Source organism: Neophocaena asiaeorientalis, unplaced genomic scaffold, assembly GCF_003031525.2.
Source record: "Neophocaena asiaeorientalis asiaeorientalis breed wild unplaced genomic scaffold, Neophocaena_asiaeorientalis_V1.1 scaffold307, whole genome shotgun sequence".
NCBI classification, from domain to species: domain Eukaryota; kingdom Metazoa; phylum Chordata; class Mammalia; order Artiodactyla; family Phocoenidae; genus Neophocaena; species Neophocaena asiaeorientalis.
In genome coordinates this window covers 464,105-481,423 of record NW_020171817.1, presented here as the reverse complement: position 1 = coordinate 481,423, position 17,319 = coordinate 464,105, and the positions used below count along the sequence as shown (strand labels likewise).

At 44.8% G+C, this 17,319-nt stretch overlaps 1 protein-coding gene across 2 annotated transcripts in view; it reads left to right on the top strand.

The window, feature by feature from the left end:
* RIOK1 (RIO kinase 1) overlaps positions 1-15,133 on the top strand; it is a 30,968-nt gene extending 15,835 nt beyond the window's left edge. For both annotated transcript variants that reach the window (XM_024738499.1, XM_024738504.1), the window contains exons 12-18: positions 209-315; positions 2,994-3,059; positions 3,903-4,022; positions 4,856-4,909; positions 6,760-6,927; positions 7,997-10,410; positions 11,717-15,133. In XM_024738499.1, coding sequence (XP_024594267.1) covers positions 209-315; positions 2,994-3,059; positions 3,903-4,022; positions 4,856-4,909; positions 6,760-6,927; positions 7,997-8,107 — 626 coding nt within the window. In that variant the 3' untranslated portion in view covers positions 8,108-10,410; positions 11,717-15,133. The remainder of the gene's footprint in view (positions 1-208; positions 316-2,993; positions 3,060-3,902; positions 4,023-4,855; positions 4,910-6,759; positions 6,928-7,996; positions 10,411-11,716) is intronic.
* Positions 15,134-17,319: the final 2,186 nt, after the last annotated feature.

Here is a 17,319-nt window from a genome sequence, read left to right as displayed (position 1 = left end):
CACTGGGATTGTCCCCCAACTTGTTTGCGCCGGTGCTTTTCACTCTGGTAAACCGTTGATAGAGAATCTTAGCACTAAATCGTTTGATGCAGTGATACTGACACCAGTGTGGGTCATGGGGTATTTTTATCTGTTTGTTTTTCTATGAAGGGGTTGGATTTACAACCTCTTCGCTCGCAAAGCTCTCACGAATGTCTTCCCGTGACAGGTTTCTTTCTGAAGCACGGGGTCGCCGTGATGACTGTGCGAGAGCTCTTTGAATTCGTCACGGATCCGTCAGTTACACACGAGAACGTGGACGCATATCTGGCAAAGGTGAGGTGGGGCCAGGACGGGACGAACAGACAATAGCGGTAGCGATTGCACTTCTGAGGGACTCAGGGCTATTAGGCATGACTTTTATTCATCATGACAGCTTCCAGAGACTGTCTCCTGATTTCACAGGTGGGGAATCAAGCTGTAGTAAAAAGCCGTTGGTAAAGCCAGGTTTCTTGACTTTAACCATCAGCAAGATACACAGGCTGTCAAATTTGTGAATGTATAGTAAGAAACCTGTTAGCTTTGGGTCATTCATTCCTTTCCCTTGTTTCTCAGAGGCCTTTTTGCATCCCAGAACTTTTAAAATTGTGGTAAAATACACACAGTATAAAATTTACCATTTTGACCATTTTTAAGTGTGTGGTTCAGTGGCCTTAAGTACACTGTTGTGTGTCCATTACCACCATCCATCCATGGAACCTTTTGCATCTTGTAAAACAAATTCTGTCCCCGTTAAACACTAACTCTCAGTCCCTCCCTTTCCCAAGCCCCTTCTGCTTCGTGTATGACACCTACTGTAGGTACCTCGTATAAGTGGAATCATACAGTATTTGTCTTTTTTTGGCTGACTTATTTCACTGAGCGTAATGCCCTAAAGGTTCATCCATGGTGTAGCATGGCACCGCATTTCCTTCCTTTTGAAGGTTGAATAATCTTCCATTGTGTGTATAGACCACATTTTATCTGTTCATCCCTTGATGTGTACTTGGGTTGTGTCTACATTTTGGCTGTTGTGAATAACGCTGCTGTGAACATGGGTGTGCAAATATCTCTTCAAGACCCTGCTTTCAGTTCTTTTGGGTGTATACCTGCAAGTGGGATTGCTGGATAATATGGTCATTCTACTTTTAGTTTTTGAGGAACCGCCATACCGTTTTCCCTAGTGGCTGCACCATTTTACACTGTCACCAGCAGGCTGCCTGGGTTCCAGTTTCTCCATGTTCTTACATCCTCACCAACACTCGTTATTTTCTGGTTTTATTTTTTGTTTTGTTTTTTGAGTAGCTGATGGGTGGGAGGTGGGGTCTTGCAATTTTGTTTGACATTTTCCTAATGATTAGTGATGTTGAGCATCTTTTCATGTGCTTGTTGGCCATTTGTATGTCTTTGGAATGTCTATTCAGGTCTGCCCATTTTTTAATTAGATTGTTTTTTTGTTGTTGAATTATAGAAGTTCTTTATATATTTAGGAGATTATTAACCCCTTGTCTGATATATGATTTGCAGATGTTTTTTTCCCGTTCCATGGGCTGCCTTTTCACTCTGTTGACCACACCCTTGGATGCACAGAGGTTTTTAGTTTTGATGTCCAGCTTATCTGTTTTTGCTTTTGTTGCCTCTCAATCGTAGAATACTGAACACATGGCCCCTGAACAGGTGTTCAGGTTCATCCCACCTTTTCACACTCTCCCCTTTCCCTGGAACGCCTTCCCATTTCTACCTTTGCTTGTCTTGCTCTGCCTAGGGAACTTCAAAGCTCAATTCAGAAAGCTCTCGAGGAGAAATCAGGCAGAAATCATTGTTTCCATAGGTATATTTTCTATATTATCTAACTCTGTAACAGACGTAGTCCTGCTTATCACATTAAGTTCTTTTGAATTTTGTCACCCTCTGCTAGGCTATGAACTCTTAAGGGACAAGATTTTATTCTGTATCACTGGTAGCTACTCAGTACCTGGCACAGAGGAAATAATCACATTAATTGAATAAGTAAATATCACATCACTTTTATTCTTAAACTCTTTTTTTTTAAACATAACTTTCTTTTTATATAATTTTTAAAATTTTATTTATTATTTATTTACTATTTTATTTTTGCTGTGTTGGGTCTTCGTTTCTGCGCGAGGGCTTTCTCTAGTTGCGGCAAGCGAGGGCCACTCTTCATCACGATGCGCAGGCCTCTCACTACTGCGGCCTCGAGCACAGGCTCCAGACGCGCAGGCTTAGTAGTTGTGGCTCACAGGCCTAGTTGCTCCGCGGCACGTGGGATCTTCCCAGACCAGGGCTCGAACCCGTGTCCCCTGCATTGGCAGGCAGATTCTCAACCACTGCGCCACCAGGGAAGCCCCCTTCTTAAACTCTTTAGCACTAATTTTAATGTGTGAACTTAAAAAACTCTAGTACCACTGTTGTTTGCTTTCCTCTGTGTATTCTAAATAGGTTAGAGTAACAAATCTTAAGTTTTACAAGCCAAAAGAATCTATAGAATCTTTGTCACCTTCTTAGTGTCAGTCATTGTTTGCTCAAAGAGCTTTCTTTGGGGCTCTGTCGTGCGGCGGCGTTAGAGCCGTGGACTCAAGGTGAGCGGACCCTCCCGCTCCTCTGTGATCCCCTTCGTGGACAGCTCAAGAATTGAGGAAGGGTTCTTGCTTTCGGTGTCAGTTTTCCTTTAATAAATATTTTTGTTAATCGTTTAAAAATTAGTCAAAATGGTATTACTCTTGAGGAAGAGTCTAGGGATGCCCTGAGGCTAGACGAGTTTGATTTATACTGTTAAGCTCTGGGTTCGATGACAGCCTTTTTGGTGAGCTCTACCATGGAGAGCTAACCTGTACCACTGGAGGACACGGAGGGTGAAGGGCTGTACCCAGAGAGGCTAGAACAGCTTTCCACTAAAATTGGGGAATGGATGTGGGTTGAAAGTAAAGGAAAGTGATTTTTGTTTTCTTTCCAAGGCTATGGAAATAGCATCTCAAAGGACCAAGGAGGAAAGGTCCAGCCAAGATCATGTGGATGAAGAGGTAAGATGTATTATCTGTTTACTGACTTAGGAAACACTTGTGTCTTAAGGTCTTTTTTTTATATTGCTGGGGCATGATCTTAATTTTAATAGATAAGCAGTTTTTTAAAATGATGGTATTTCCTTGAGACATAACATGTTACACGATTCAGCTGCACGAGGTTGTGTAACTTACATCCCATTACATCCTTCCACTCAGTGACCTGTTAGCCCCTCGTCCTGCGTGGAGAACATTTTTACAGAACCCCTTGGAGGACGTGATTCAAGAAGGATGGACCGGGGCACGAACCCGCGTCCCCTGCATCGGCAGGCAGACTCTCAACCACTGCGCCACCAGGGAAGCCCGCTAATGTGAATTTTTAAGTGATTTAAATGTTGCTTTCAGTAACACTGTAGATTTTAAAGACTCATGTTTGGTAAAAAGGAAGACTTTTTTAAAATCTTGGGAGTCAGTATATTTTTTTGTGAAGGTGATCCATAGTAGGCTTTTAAAAAATAATAATAATTCTCACAGCTGTCGTGTGAGGTGTGATGGGTGAATATAAGATACCCGATACACATCAGCTGTGGCGCAGGGTAGATGGTGCTCCCATGAAAGAGCCCCTTCCTTTGTTAGGCATAGCCAGGGAGTGCTTGCTCACGGCAACTCCTTTCTCTCCCATCAGAAAGGCTTTATGGAATACAGACAAGGGGAGAGCAGTGTTATTCTAAGGGTAACCGTATATCAGAGCTGAGGGTGACGATGGTGATAAGTTCCTCTGTGACTTGATGGGGTGAGGATGCTGAGTGCACGGGAGAAGTATGTGAATAAGTCTCCATTGTACTTTTCCTCTGCGTCTGTTAGGTGTTTAAGCAAGCTTATATTCCTAGAACCTTGAATGAAGTGAAGAATTATGAGAGGGATGTGGATATAATGATGAAATTGAAGGAAGAGGACATGGCCATGAACGCCCAGCAGGACAACGTGAGTCACTGGTTTGTCTTCAGCAAGTAAGCTCACCGCGGAAGCTGCCAGCCCAGACCTGCCGTCTTGAGTGTCGGCCTCTAAGCTAGCGCGACGGCTCATTCCCTTCACATTAGCAAACCCTCTGCGCACATTGCCTGTAAAGGGAATCAATCCCCTGGTCTTTGTGAAAGGAAATGACACACTTGAATGAGTCCAACAGACTATAACTGCAGGAAAAGGAAGATTTGTATAGAAGTCTAGGCTATAAATGGTTATTATACTAGCTCCACTAACACGTGTTTCAGAGTCTGGAAAATTTTTTTCTGCTTAAGGGCCAGATAGTAAATATTTAAGGCTTCGCAGGCCAAGAAGCAAAACTGAGGCTATTATGTGGGTTGTTATATAACAAGAGAGAAAAACCTTCCCCCAAATTTTTGATGAAATTAAAAATACTTTAATAATAATTGAAAACACACAACTTTTCATGATACAGGTCTACTAATGAGAGAAGAATGGAGTTATTTGAGGGGGGAGGAGAAAACATTACATTTAGTTGAGATTCAGAGTTAGGGCTTTCTATCATCAAATTGATTGCAACTGTTTATCCTTACAAACCACCAGGCCGCAGGTCAGATTTGGCCTGTGGGCCAGAGTCTGCCGACGCCCGCTGTGCCTGTGGGTGAGAACCACAGCCATGCTACACACTCTCTGTGTCCCATGAGATAAATGTTAGGCACCTTTTTATAATCACACAAGGTATCATTTAGACCACAGTGTTCTTTCTTAGTATTGCCGTGTACTTCCGTGTCCAGTTTTATGTTGATTCTTGTTTTTTTCCTTTTGGTTTCAAGATTCTATACCAAACTGTCACGGGACTGAAGAAGGATTTGTCAGGAGTTCAGAAGGTATGCAGAACATGTGTTACTGTTCATTTACTTGAAAACTCTTTCGAAGGATATAAAATTTCATGTCAGGTATTATTGGATTAACAAGAGGTGTGATGTTACTAGTACAGATGCTTCCAAAGTCCATGGGCATCTTCAGAAATGCCCTTTTTATGTTCGTTCTTCTTAACCATGAGACTGAAATGTGGGAATGCGTGGTTTATTCTTCATTCTGCCCCTGAATTGCTCTGTTATTGTAGCTGAGGCATCGATTCTTTTGTATCCTGTTCTTCATTTGTGAAGTTATTAACAAGTAACCATGTGCTTGTTGATGTTTCTACAACCAACTTAAAGCAACAGTGAGGTCTGGTCTCACCCCAGCGCACAGGCTGTTGAAGGGCTAGTCATGCTGTCTCCCAGTGCAGATTCCTGTAGTGTTTTTCTCTTAAAGCAACTTTGTTTTGTCTTACAGTTTCAAACGGCAGGGATTGATTCTTATTTAAGCAATAATAAAGGTAGTTCTTACTTCTTTTAATATTCTTTTTTTAAAAGAAAAATAGTCGATTGATTGATGGATTTGGCCGCGTCAGGTCTTAGTTGCAGCATGTGGGGTCTTTTGTTGTGGCGTGGGCTCCAGGGAGCGTGGGCTCTGTAGTTTGCAGCATGTGGGCTCTCTGGTTGAGGCGCGTGAACTCAGCAGTTGTGGCACGCGGGCTTAGTTGCTCCGCGGCATGTGTGATCTTAGTTCCCCGACCAGGGATTGAACCCACGTCCCCTGCATTGGAAGGCGGATTCTTAATCACTGGGCCACCAGGGAAGTCCCACTTTTAATATTCTTAATGAAAGGCTTGAACATGAAGGATCACGGTTTACATTCTGAAAATTGAGTGTGTTTTTTTGGTGGGAAGAATTGGACTAGGAGAATTCTGGGTTTTATGCAGCAGGTGTGATGGGGTAGGTGTGCTTTGAATTCCAGAGCAGGAAGATGGTGCTATAACTGGCTGGAAAGCCTTTCTGTACAATCGCCTTTTAAAGATCTGTTTTTTTCCTTATGAAAAGAAAACCTCGTGGTTTTAAAAATGCTTCCTCCTGCTTTAAAAACTGCTAAATTTGGACTTCTCTGGTGGCGCAGTGGTTAAGAATCCGCCTCCCAATGCAGGGGACATGGGTTCGAGCCCTGGTCCGCGAAGATCCCACATGCCACAGAGCAACTAAGCCCATGCGCCACAACTACTGAGCCAGCTCTCTAGAGCCCGTGAACCACAACTACTGAGCCCGTGTGCCACAACTACTGAAGCCTCTGCGCCTAGAGCCTGTGCTGTACAACAAGAGAAGCCACCGCAATAAGAAGTCCGTGCACTGCAACAAAGACCCAATGTGGCCAAAAATTTAATTAGTTAATTATTTTAGAAACTGCTAAATTTCAGGGAAAAAGTGAATGTTTCTCTTGTTTAAATATCGTGATCCCTCTTGATTGGATTAACAAGTGTTAAATGAAATTTAATTCGTAGGAAATCGACTGTGAAGTTATCCAAATAACTTCACTTTTTACTTCTATGTGTATTTCGCCTCTTTCCAAATCCCAGCTCGACCCTCCTGATTTCCTGCAGGAGGTAGAGCGGTCCTATTGTTGATCTAGGTCACCCAGTGAAGCCCCAGTTCCTATGTTTGGGTACGCCCTTGAGCCGTCCGGGAACGGCTCCTTGAGGCGTCCTCCCTGATGTTGATTCCATTGTTTTGATGTTTCAATACAGGATGTCATTTTTCAAAGTCTGTCTGTAGGGCTGAAATCTGATTTTTGGCCTTAACACATTTAATACCAATAGATAACTGACTTGTTTAGAATAACATGGTCCTCTGATATTTTCAAGGTCCCTGCACTCCTAGAAAATCAAATTAAGGAAAGTCAAGTTAAGGAAAAGGCTTGTTCTGATTCAGAAGATGCCAGAAGCTCTCAGTGTTCTGACACAGACTCTGAAGACCAGGGAGACAACGCCTGCTCCAGAAAGCCCACCGCTGACCTTGAAGTTGATAAAAAGGTTAGCCACAAACTTAGATTCCCTTGTTTGTCAGTACGACAGCACAGCCCCTCAAGGCTCTCTGCTCAGATATCTGGATCATAGTTGCTGAACACATTGGTCAGTAAGTCCCTCCACCTGAAGTTTTAGTTCCCAAGCGTGAACTTTGCTTTTGGTGGTAACATCAGCTAGAGATTGGGCTTCTACTAAAAGCTCCTTGGGCACTGCCTAGAGAGAGGGCACACTAGTTTCAGTGCATTGATGAAAAGTGATGGTCATGCACTTGAAGAACAAATGATGCTGGAGTTGCCCCATGGTGAAATACCAAAAAACCATTTCAGGGGCGTTACAGCCCAGCTCCCTGTTTCCAGAATCTGTTTCTTCCACTCCTGGCCGTGGATATAAGAGATGCTACTGATGAAACAGTCCATAATGGCTAACTGTTACTCTTTAGTCTTAGCCTGATCCTTTAAACCTTATAGAGTGAGGGTTCCAAGACTTCTGAGAGACATACCCAACTCCCTAGCACACGTTCTCTTTGGCTCTCTTCAAATTTCTATTAAGAAATCTTAAAGATAACTTTCATCCCAAATTCTACCACGAAACCATTATCATTTTCAATTTTTTTTCTGTGATGCTCACTTTTTACCTTTTTACATATATTTTAAAATTTAGTTCTGGGGCTTCCCTGGTGGCACAGTGGTTAAGAATCCACCTGCGCCAATGCAGGGGACACGGGTTCGAGCCCTGGCCCACGAAGATCCCACATGCCGCAGAGCAGCTAAGCCCGTGCGCCACAACTACTGAGCCTGTGCTCTAGAGTCCACGTGCCACAACTACTGGAGCCCACGCACCTAGAGCCCGTGCTCTGCAACAAGAGAAGCCACTGCAGTGAGAAGCCCGCACACCGCAATGAAGAGTAGCCCCCGCTCACCACAACTAGAGAAAGCCCTCACGCAGCAACGAAAACCCAACGCAGCCAAAAATAAATAAATTAATTAATTTGTTAAAAAATTTAGTTGTAATAATATGAATACTCAGAATGAATTAAATTTGCAAATTTTTTTACTTTTTGTTTTTGTTTTTACAGGAAAGAAAAAAGATGGTCAAGGAAGCCCAGAGAGAGAAAAGAAAAAACAAAGTTCCTAAACATGTGAAAAAAAGAAAGGAGAAGACAGCCAAGACGAAAAGGGGCAAATAGAACCAGAACTGTATGACATGCAGTGATTTCCCATCACCTGCTCTCTGAGCTGCATCTGGAGGATGGGTTATTGATTTTAACTGAATGGTTATTACTGCAGTGTCCTCGTGGACGGATTCACGTGTTTTCCTGTAATTATGTAAACAGCTCTAAGCTCTAGTGTCTAGGTCTAGTCCCTAGCTCTTTATGGTATTGATAGAGGATTGTTTAAGCTACTATTTTAATGAAGAACTTTATACAATTTTACTTTTGTATATATTTTCTCCTGCAGTTTGGTTTTTGAAGCATCGTAACTATTTAAATGTATTGAGCAGTTATGTAACGGCACTTTGGACAAACTTGGGCAAATTGTTTTTGCTTTGTTTGTAATGTGCCAAAGACCCATCTGAAATCATTTGATCATAAGGCCACGGTTTCTATAAAAGGGGGTTTCACTGATTTAGAGAATTCAGTTGTTGATATAATCGTTCATCACAACTTTGTTCTATGTATATTGATGATTATTTACAATAAGTTACTCTTCATCTTTCATATTCTTTTTTGAGCTAGGACCTCCTAGTTTATAAGCTATTTCACATTCAACTATGAGATCTGTTCATTCATTCATCAAATATTTGAGTATTTTAGGTGCGAGGGATACAGCAGTGAATCAAAAGCAATTTCCATAGATAAACCTAGTTTCCCTTAAACCGAAGCTTGCACCTGCTTGTTTGAGAGTCAGTGGGTTATTGAGGGAGGGGCGGGTCTACTGGATAAAGCAGACAAAAGTTACTACCTTCAGCTGGTTTGCGTTTTAATAGGAAGACAAGGCATTAAAATAAGTAAAAAGTAGTCTATCAGCAAGTAATATATTCCAGGAGAGGGGAAGAAATAATGTAGAGAAGAGAATGCCTGGGGCGGTGGGAGAGTGCAGGTTTAAAACAGGCCACGCTGAGAGGCCATATTTGGGCAAATATTTGAAGGATGTGAGTCATGTGCATATCGGGAGAGAAGAGCATTCCAGGCAAAGCAAACAGCAAGTGCAAAGGCCCCGAGGCAGAAGTGTGTCTGAAATGTTCCAGAAACAGGGAGCTAGAGCATCGTAACCACGGGGGGAAGTAGATCACGTGGTGGTATGTGCCTGGAAGGTTTTGAGCAGAGGAATGGTGTAATCTGACTTCTGTTTTGAAAGGGTCACGATCCCTTTGGCTTCCAGGGAAAATGGACTATGGGATGGGTGGGGATGGGCAGGCGGCTGGGTATGTACCGTGGTACCCACGTGACAGGTGACGGAGGCTCGGTCCAGGATGGTAGCAGTAGACATGGAGAGAAGCAGTTGGATTCTAGGTAAAGCAGGCACGGTGAACTGGATGTGCCATGAGAAGTGCCGATTTTAGTCCTTGAATCAAAGGCAATTTCCATAGATAAACCTAGTTTCCCTTAAACTGAAGCTTGCACCTGCTTGTTTGAGAATCTGTGGGTTATTGAAGGGGGGGGTGGGGGTCAATTGAGCTTTTAAAGTTTTAAGTCAAATATATTACGTTCATAATAGCCTCTCTTCCTGACTTGAAACAAGTTCAAAATACGAAGTATAATTTCAGTGAAACACAATTGTATGTCCTCTAAAATATTCTACAGTTAACACAACCAAAGAGACAACTAAAAATTCGGCAGAGCAATCCAGTACACCTTGGGGGATTCATCTGCAGGACCCCCCGGTTCTCTCATGGGTTGGGTCTTACCTCCAGCCAGGCGTGTTTGAATCAGGTTGTCGGGCTCCGCAGTGCCATCTTTGGTGAATCGAATGCAATCACTAGGCTTGGATTCAGTTTCACTGGGCAAAAGTGGTGTCGGCAGGACGGACACTCATTACCTGCTACCGGGAGGAAGTGGCTTGTGACGTGCCGGGATTTGGGACTGTGGGGGATTCTAATTTGAGGAGCCTTTTTCTGACAGCTTGCTCATGTGGCTGTTTCCCCGTCTGGGTTCTGGGCTGTAGCTGTGGCTGAGTGGGAACCACTCGTAGCATTCTTGCCAAACTGGTCTGAAACCGTTTGCCTTGTTTGTTTCTTGCCAGGAGGTCTGGAGGAGCCTCTTTGTAGGCAAACTTAACAGGGCTACTTTCTGGCTTTGACTGCAATAGAATTTTGAGCACTTGACAGGTTTTAGTGTCCCTGGATTATTGGTTGTGCAGTGACTTTCCATTTGGAGAGGTGAGCTTTGGGGTCTCTTGATCCAAAGGCTGGGACATCATTTTGTCGGTTACTGATGTATCTGGTTTTCTGTCCTATTTTGTTGATTTTCTAATCCCTTCAAAAATGCAGGTGTGGGCTTCCCTGGTGGCGCAGTGGTTGAGAGTCCACCTGCCGATGCAGGGGACACGGGTTCGTGCCCCAGTCCGGGAAGATCCCACATGCCGTGGAGCGGCTGGGCCCGTGAGCCATGGCTGTTGAGCCTGTGCGTCCGGAGCCTGTGCTCCGCAACGGGAGAGGCCGCAGCAGTGAGAGGCCCGCGTACCAGAAAAAAACAAAAAAAACAAAAAAAAACAAAAACAAAAATGCAGGTGTTTCTAAAAGTTTACTGTGAGGAATCTGGTTGATTTCGTTGAAGCACAAAATCACAGCTATTTCCTCTGCGCCTCTACTTATTCTTCCTTTGATGAAGCAGTTTAGGAACAGAACTTGCCCTGGCCCAGGAGCTCCAGCATTTGAGCCTGGCTTTGGAGTGAACAGGTGGGCACAGTGGCAGCTGGCTGCCTAGGTCTGATCAAATGCGAATCCACGTTTGGGGCTGACATCACTTTTTCTTTAGCTTTCTCTACTCCTTGATGAAGACGGACTCAATCGGTTGAAGAACTTTGTAGTTTGGTACTAAGACTTGTTGGAGAAGAGCTCTCCTTTTCATGGGTTTCTGCTGAATTCTGTGCAAGCAGCTTGTTTCTTGGTTGCAGGCCTATCCTGTTTTGTGGCTATGATTTCATTCACCTTTTGGCTCAAAATGAAGAGATGAAGATGTTCTTCTAGAAGCTGGTAAAAATTCACTTGAAGGACATCTCAAATGTCATGGGCTCTGAATGTTGACATTTCTAAAAATCCTTTTGGTTTTCAAGAGCTTGACAGATTTTCTAATTTTTAGTTGTTTATACACATATAAGTAAAGACCAGGAACATTCATTCAGAGCTTGACTTTGACTTCTGGGGTTTACTTTTTGATGATGAAAGGGTCGCATGAATCAGCAGGTATGGTCTGCTGGTATGGTCAAGGTATGTATGGTCTCCTGTGAAGATTTCCTGTGACCACATCAAATGGCTAAGATTTTCAACCTTTGGTGATCATAAAACAAGAGCTCTCCATGTTCTGTCTCTTGAATTGGATTAGGTTATTACATTCCTAATCCATTTTGGTTGGAGTTTTGGGGGGTGTTTTTGGTTTTTTTGGGTTTTTTTGCAGTACACGGGCCTCTCACTGTTGCGGCCTCTCCCGTTGTGGAGCACAGGCTCCGGACGCGCAGGCTCAGCAGCCATGGCTAACGGGCCGAGCTGCTCCGCGGCACGTGGGATCTTCCCGGACCGGGGCACGAACCCGTGTCCCTTACATCGGCAGGCGGACTCTCAACCACTGCGCCACCAGGGAAGCCCTTGGTTGGAGTTTTTAACTTCCATATCCTTTGGGTTTGTGTTACCTTGGACATCAGGGCTTTTATTAATGCTCCAGGGGAAATTATAGTGTTGTGTCTGAAATCATTTAAGCTAGTTTCCAAAGGGAAAGGTACCTTTCTTGCGTCTGTGTTCTCCAGAGATCTTAGTCACGGTTGGTGGTGCTGTGGGAACCTCTGGGCTTGAACTTGGAGAATGAAGACTTGAACTCGCGGAATTTTTGCTTTTTGGCTTTCCTTCATTTTCTGTGTCACTCCACATCCTGCTTTGACTGCTGGCAGGCCGCGATCGTGAGGAGGTGGCCCTCGTACCGCCTGGAATAGCCACACACCCACAAAATCCTTTCTCTCTCCTTTTTTCCCAGAATGGCAAGGGCATCATCTGTGTGTGAGCACAGCTATTTCTAGCTCTCTGAGAGCTTTCTACCCCTTATCAACGCACCTTAATAATTTTAAGGCCGAGCAACATAATCATCTCGGGGTGAAATGTTAACCTTTACACATTTTCTGCATAGCTGCCTTGGAGTCCTAAACTTGTCAGTGAAAAAGTGGTGGGTCCTTGGGGTCCCAGTGCAGCATCTGGAGAGGCGGGCAGGCAGAGGATGGGCTGTTTAAAGTATGCATGGGGGTTGCCCTTGAGGGTAGCAACTGCACTACAGCCGTGGGCTTGAGTGGCTGCATAGGGGAGCATCAGAGGCTTAGGTCAGGGAACTGAGGCCAGGGTTTTGGAAGAACCATCTGTGTTAGGACAGGGCCTAGTTTTAGAGTCAGTGAGTGACATGCCTGAATCTTCAGTGGGCTGGGAGAGAGGTGACGCGGACGCCTGTAATGTAGTGGGGAGGTGAGTGGTGTCGGACGACGTCAGTGCCCTCCGGAGAGCCAGGGTTTAAATGGGGCAAGGAGAGGGGAACCCTCAGAGAAGACGTTGAGGATACGAGGCTTCTTGCTGGTGTCTGACCCCACGTGGGTTCCAGACGGCACTGGGGGGAGTGTTTCAGGATGGAGAAGAGTAGGAAAAGCCCCGTTGTGGGGTTGGATGCTTCTGGGTCTGAGGACCTGACCCCGTTAAGTAGGCAAATGCCACAAGCACATGGAGATAAAGAGTAGTGCCTGCCTCGTGGAGTTACTGTGAAGGACACAGGAGAGCTACGGGGAGCTTGGCAAGGGCTGGATCAGGTTGGTGAACCCGGACTCAGACATTCAAGATGGAACAGTCCGACCCCTTGGTGTTCCTGCAGTGATGTGAAAAGAGGTTCACAGAACCTAGAAGGTATCTTGCCTCCCCCCAGAAACGTTGAACCTCAATCCATGTCGCCGCCAGCTGTAGTCAGCAGTTTACAAAGTATACAGCTCACAGGAACAGGATAAATGATGCTGGGAGGATAGAGTCAACCGAATTCAGAATAAGGGGGAAAAAAAAGAAGAGGGAGAGCTATGATAAAGAGGTCTAAGAGACATATTTCCCAATGCTGTGGATTTCACTTGGATCCTGATTAGATCAAACCAACTGCAAAAAGATGGACTGTTTGGGGCTTTCTTTTTAGACAAATAGGGAAACCTAAAAGTGGAGGAGGTGTTAGATGATAGTAAGGGATTGTTCATTTTACTGGATGTGATAGTGGTATTATATTTAAAAGTGGTTCTCTCAGAGTATGGACTGAAGTCTTTATGGGTGAGATGGATAGAAAGCCTGTGGCTGTTTCAAAATTCTCCGTCCTTGACCAGCTCCTAAAGGAAAGTGGTGGATGAAGCAGAAATAGCAGGAGGCCAGTAGTTGCTAAAGCAGAGGAATGGGTATGTAGGGATTTACTCTACTCCTCTCTCTGTAACAGTTTCTGTAAGAAAGAAGGGTTTTTTTTTTTCACTGAGTCAAAGTAAATATATTAAGTACTTAAAACAGGGCTTGTCACGTAGTAGTTACCGTATTACACAAGTATCTATATTTTTATTTTACTCGTTATTCTTAAGTAACTTTTTTTGCCCAGGCATCAAGGTTTAATCATCTGGGCCAAAGAAGTAGGTCTAGGGTAGAACTGTGATGGCTTCTGGTACTGGCCCAGCTCGGCAGTGTCGTCACTTGAATGTGAAGGCAGTTCGAGAACTTGTATATTGAACAAATGCTGACAGAAGTTTTAGTGCTGCCAAGCCTGACCCTTGTTTTAACATATGTCACCTTCTCAGTGGCCTGTCCTAACCACTCTGTCTGGATTTGCAGTCTGCCCCCTTAACTAAGGCCCCTACACGCCTTATTACCTTTGCTTTGCATAGTTTTTCGAAAGCTCCTCTCACTAACTTACAGGTAGACCTCGTTTTATTGCGCTTCACAGGTAATTGCGGTCTTTACAAATTGAAGGTTTGTGGCACCCTCTGTTGATCACGTGTCTGGGCCATTTTTCCAACAGCATTTGCTCGCTTTGTGACTCTGTGTTACATATTTTGATAGTTCTCAAAATCTTTGAGACCCTCCACCAGCAAAAAGATTACATCTCGCTGATAACTCAGATGATGGTTAACTTCTTTTAGCAATAAAGGATTGTTTAATCACTTTTTTTAGACACAGTGCTATTGCACACTTATAGACTACAGTCTAGTGTAAACATCACTTTTTTATGCACTGGGAAACCAAAAAATCCATGTGACTTGCTTTACGGCGCTACTCGCTTTATTTGGTGGTCTGTAGCCGAGCCCACGGTATGTCCGAGCTCTGCCTGTACTTACATGCTGAGTTTTCTCATACGTATTGTGTGTCTTCCCTCACCTCCCAACCTCTTCCTAGAATGTAAGCTCCACAGGGGCAGGGATTTTTATCTTGGTTCAGTCTTGTATCCCAGCACCTAGAATTGTGTCTGAAATACCGTAAATGCTCAATAAATATTTAAGGGAATAATACGTTGTGTATTTAAAGGTGGAGCTGTGACATCAATTGGATACACACACCACCACCACCCCATGAGGATAAAAATGAAGACTAGAGGTTGATGTGCATTGACTTGTGCCCTCTAGCCCTCCCTTCAGTGACCGGGGGTGCCCACTGTAAGGTGACCGACCTACGCCTGGGGGCTACAGCACTGCCCCTGCACAGCCTTCTGTCCTCAGACCCTCGGCATCAGTGCAGCTCTCCAGCCAATGGAACGGGTGCATTTTAAACTGGATTGCTGTTTTGACTTTGACCACGTGAGACCATTTGACTTATCCAAAGTGCTTGGGCAACAGTGCATTGACTGATGAGTTCTTCAATCCCAAATCACCACAATGTGGGAGAATGGGAGACCTGATAGAAGCCTAGGCTTATGTCACGCATTTTGCCAACTCTTCCCAAATATGGACTGAAAGTTTTGAAAACAAGTTGATCTTAAGAGATGGTTCTGGTGGTGGTCTGTGAGAACTGTTCCAGATACAGATGTTTTTTTTTTTTTTTTTTTTGCGGTACGCGGGCCTCTCATTGTTGCGGCCTCTCCCATTGCGGAGCACGGGCTCGGGACGCACAGGCTCAGCGGCCATGGCTCACAGGCCCAGCCGCTCCGCGGCATGCGGGATCTTCCCAGACCGGGCACGAACCCGTGTCCCCTGCATTGGCAGGCAGACTCTCAACCACTGCGCCACCAGGGAAGCCCCAACAGATGTATTTTTGATGTATTTGTGGGGGGAGGTGGGCTCCACTTCCTACTCCACCATCTTGACCTCCTCCTCGAGGGATGGTTCTGAGTTTGAACTAGGCCTCTGCTTCCTTGAGAAGCTGACCAACTCCCACAGAGAAGCACAATCAACAGGGCATAAAACAGGACCCCAGCCCCAGGGGTGGGCGTGATTGTCAGTAGGTGCTTGGTCAGGCCCAACCTGGTTTTTCAGTAGATGATACCAATATTGGCGGTGATGTTGGGAGCCTCCCTCCTGCTGCTGGGCACGTGAACGTGGTCAAGGCTAGCCGGGGCAAGTTGCAGGAATGGATAAGGCACTTGCTGTTGGGGGAAGATTTCTCGTCTGTGGATTACGGGAATTGGACCAGATAGCCATCAAATTTCTGCTTTACAATTCTATTATTCTAAAACGTGTAGCATGGACTTCCCTGGTGGCTCAGTGGTTAAGAATCCGCCTGCCAATGCAGGAGACACGGGTTCGAGCCCTGGTCCAGGAGGATCCCACATGCCGCGGAGCAACTAAGCCCATGTGCCACAACTGCTGAGCCTGTGCTCTGGAGCCTGCGAGCCTGGAGCCCATGCTCCGCAATGGGAGAAGCCACTGCAATGAGAAGCCCGTGCACCGCAACGAAGAGTAGCCCCCGCTCACCACAACTAGAGAAAAGCCCGCGCGCAGCAACAAAGACCCAATGCAGCCAAAAATAAGTATAAAAAATAATAAATAATTAAAATTAAAAAAAAACCGTGTAGCACAGATGACTCTTATTGAAAGGAGTTGCCAATAGGTATTTTTGGGACTTCCCTGGCCATCCAGTGGTTGGGACTCGGCTCTTTCTCTGCCAGGGCCCGGGTTTAATCCCTGGTCGGGGAGCTAACATCCTGCAAGCTACGAGGCATGGCATGAAAAAACGAAAAAAAACTTTCAGAGAGAAGGAAAGGGGTCTCAGATGAAGGCTTGAAGAGGAATACAGAATGAAAAATAAAGAAAGCACGTGTGAGGGCAAATAACAGCCATTGATTGTTAAAAAAAAAAAATTGTGTTTTACAGGAGTCCTGGGTATTGCTAAACAAAGTGCTGTGGTTTTATCAGGATGCCCAAAAGCCTCAAATTTCGTGCTCAAAGAAGTTTTTCTCATGGATACTGCACATTGTGTGTTATCTATTTCTGATTATGATTTCTGGCTTTATATAAAATTAATAAAGCAACTGACAGTGAAAAAAAACTAGCATATCAATGATTTAGAAAAGGCCCTTCAGAGGCCAAAGGACCAGGTTAGAATTACATCTCTTAAAACAGTTTGGTTATTAAAATACAATAAGTGTGTTTAAGGTTCCAGTTATATCCCACAGGCCAGGTTTGCTTTTTACCTGTATCATAGTCTCATAAGGCAATTTTATTTTCTTTACCATGTGCCGTTTGAATTTAACGATGGGAATTCTGTTCATTGTCCTGCAATAATTTTTGCTCCTCTGGAGGGAGATATTTGCCTAAGTTCTTATTAATGTCCTGCGGGCTGCAGGAATGGCCCGTGGACTACTGATTGCACAGGAGGCATAAGACTAGTCAAGTTCATGTCTTTACCTTCTCCTTAAAGGATTAGATGAATGGATCCTTATGACAGCAGGTGCATGCTTGGTGGTTGATGTTTAAATTAATCCTTCGCAAGAGCTCCTGAAGAAAGCGCCTCAATAACATTTCCTAGAAGCTGTAATTCATTTAATCAGGAGTTGTTCGTTTTACTTTAAAATTAAACACAGGGTTTCCCTGGTGGCGCAGTGGTTGAGAGTCCGCCTGCCGATGCAGGGGACGTGGGTTCGTGCCCCGGTCCGGGAAGATCCCACGTGCTGCGGAGCGGCTGGGCCCGTGAGCCATGGCCGCTGAGCCTGCGCGTCTGGAGCCTGTGCTCGGCAACGGGAGAGGCCACAGCAGTGAGAGGCCC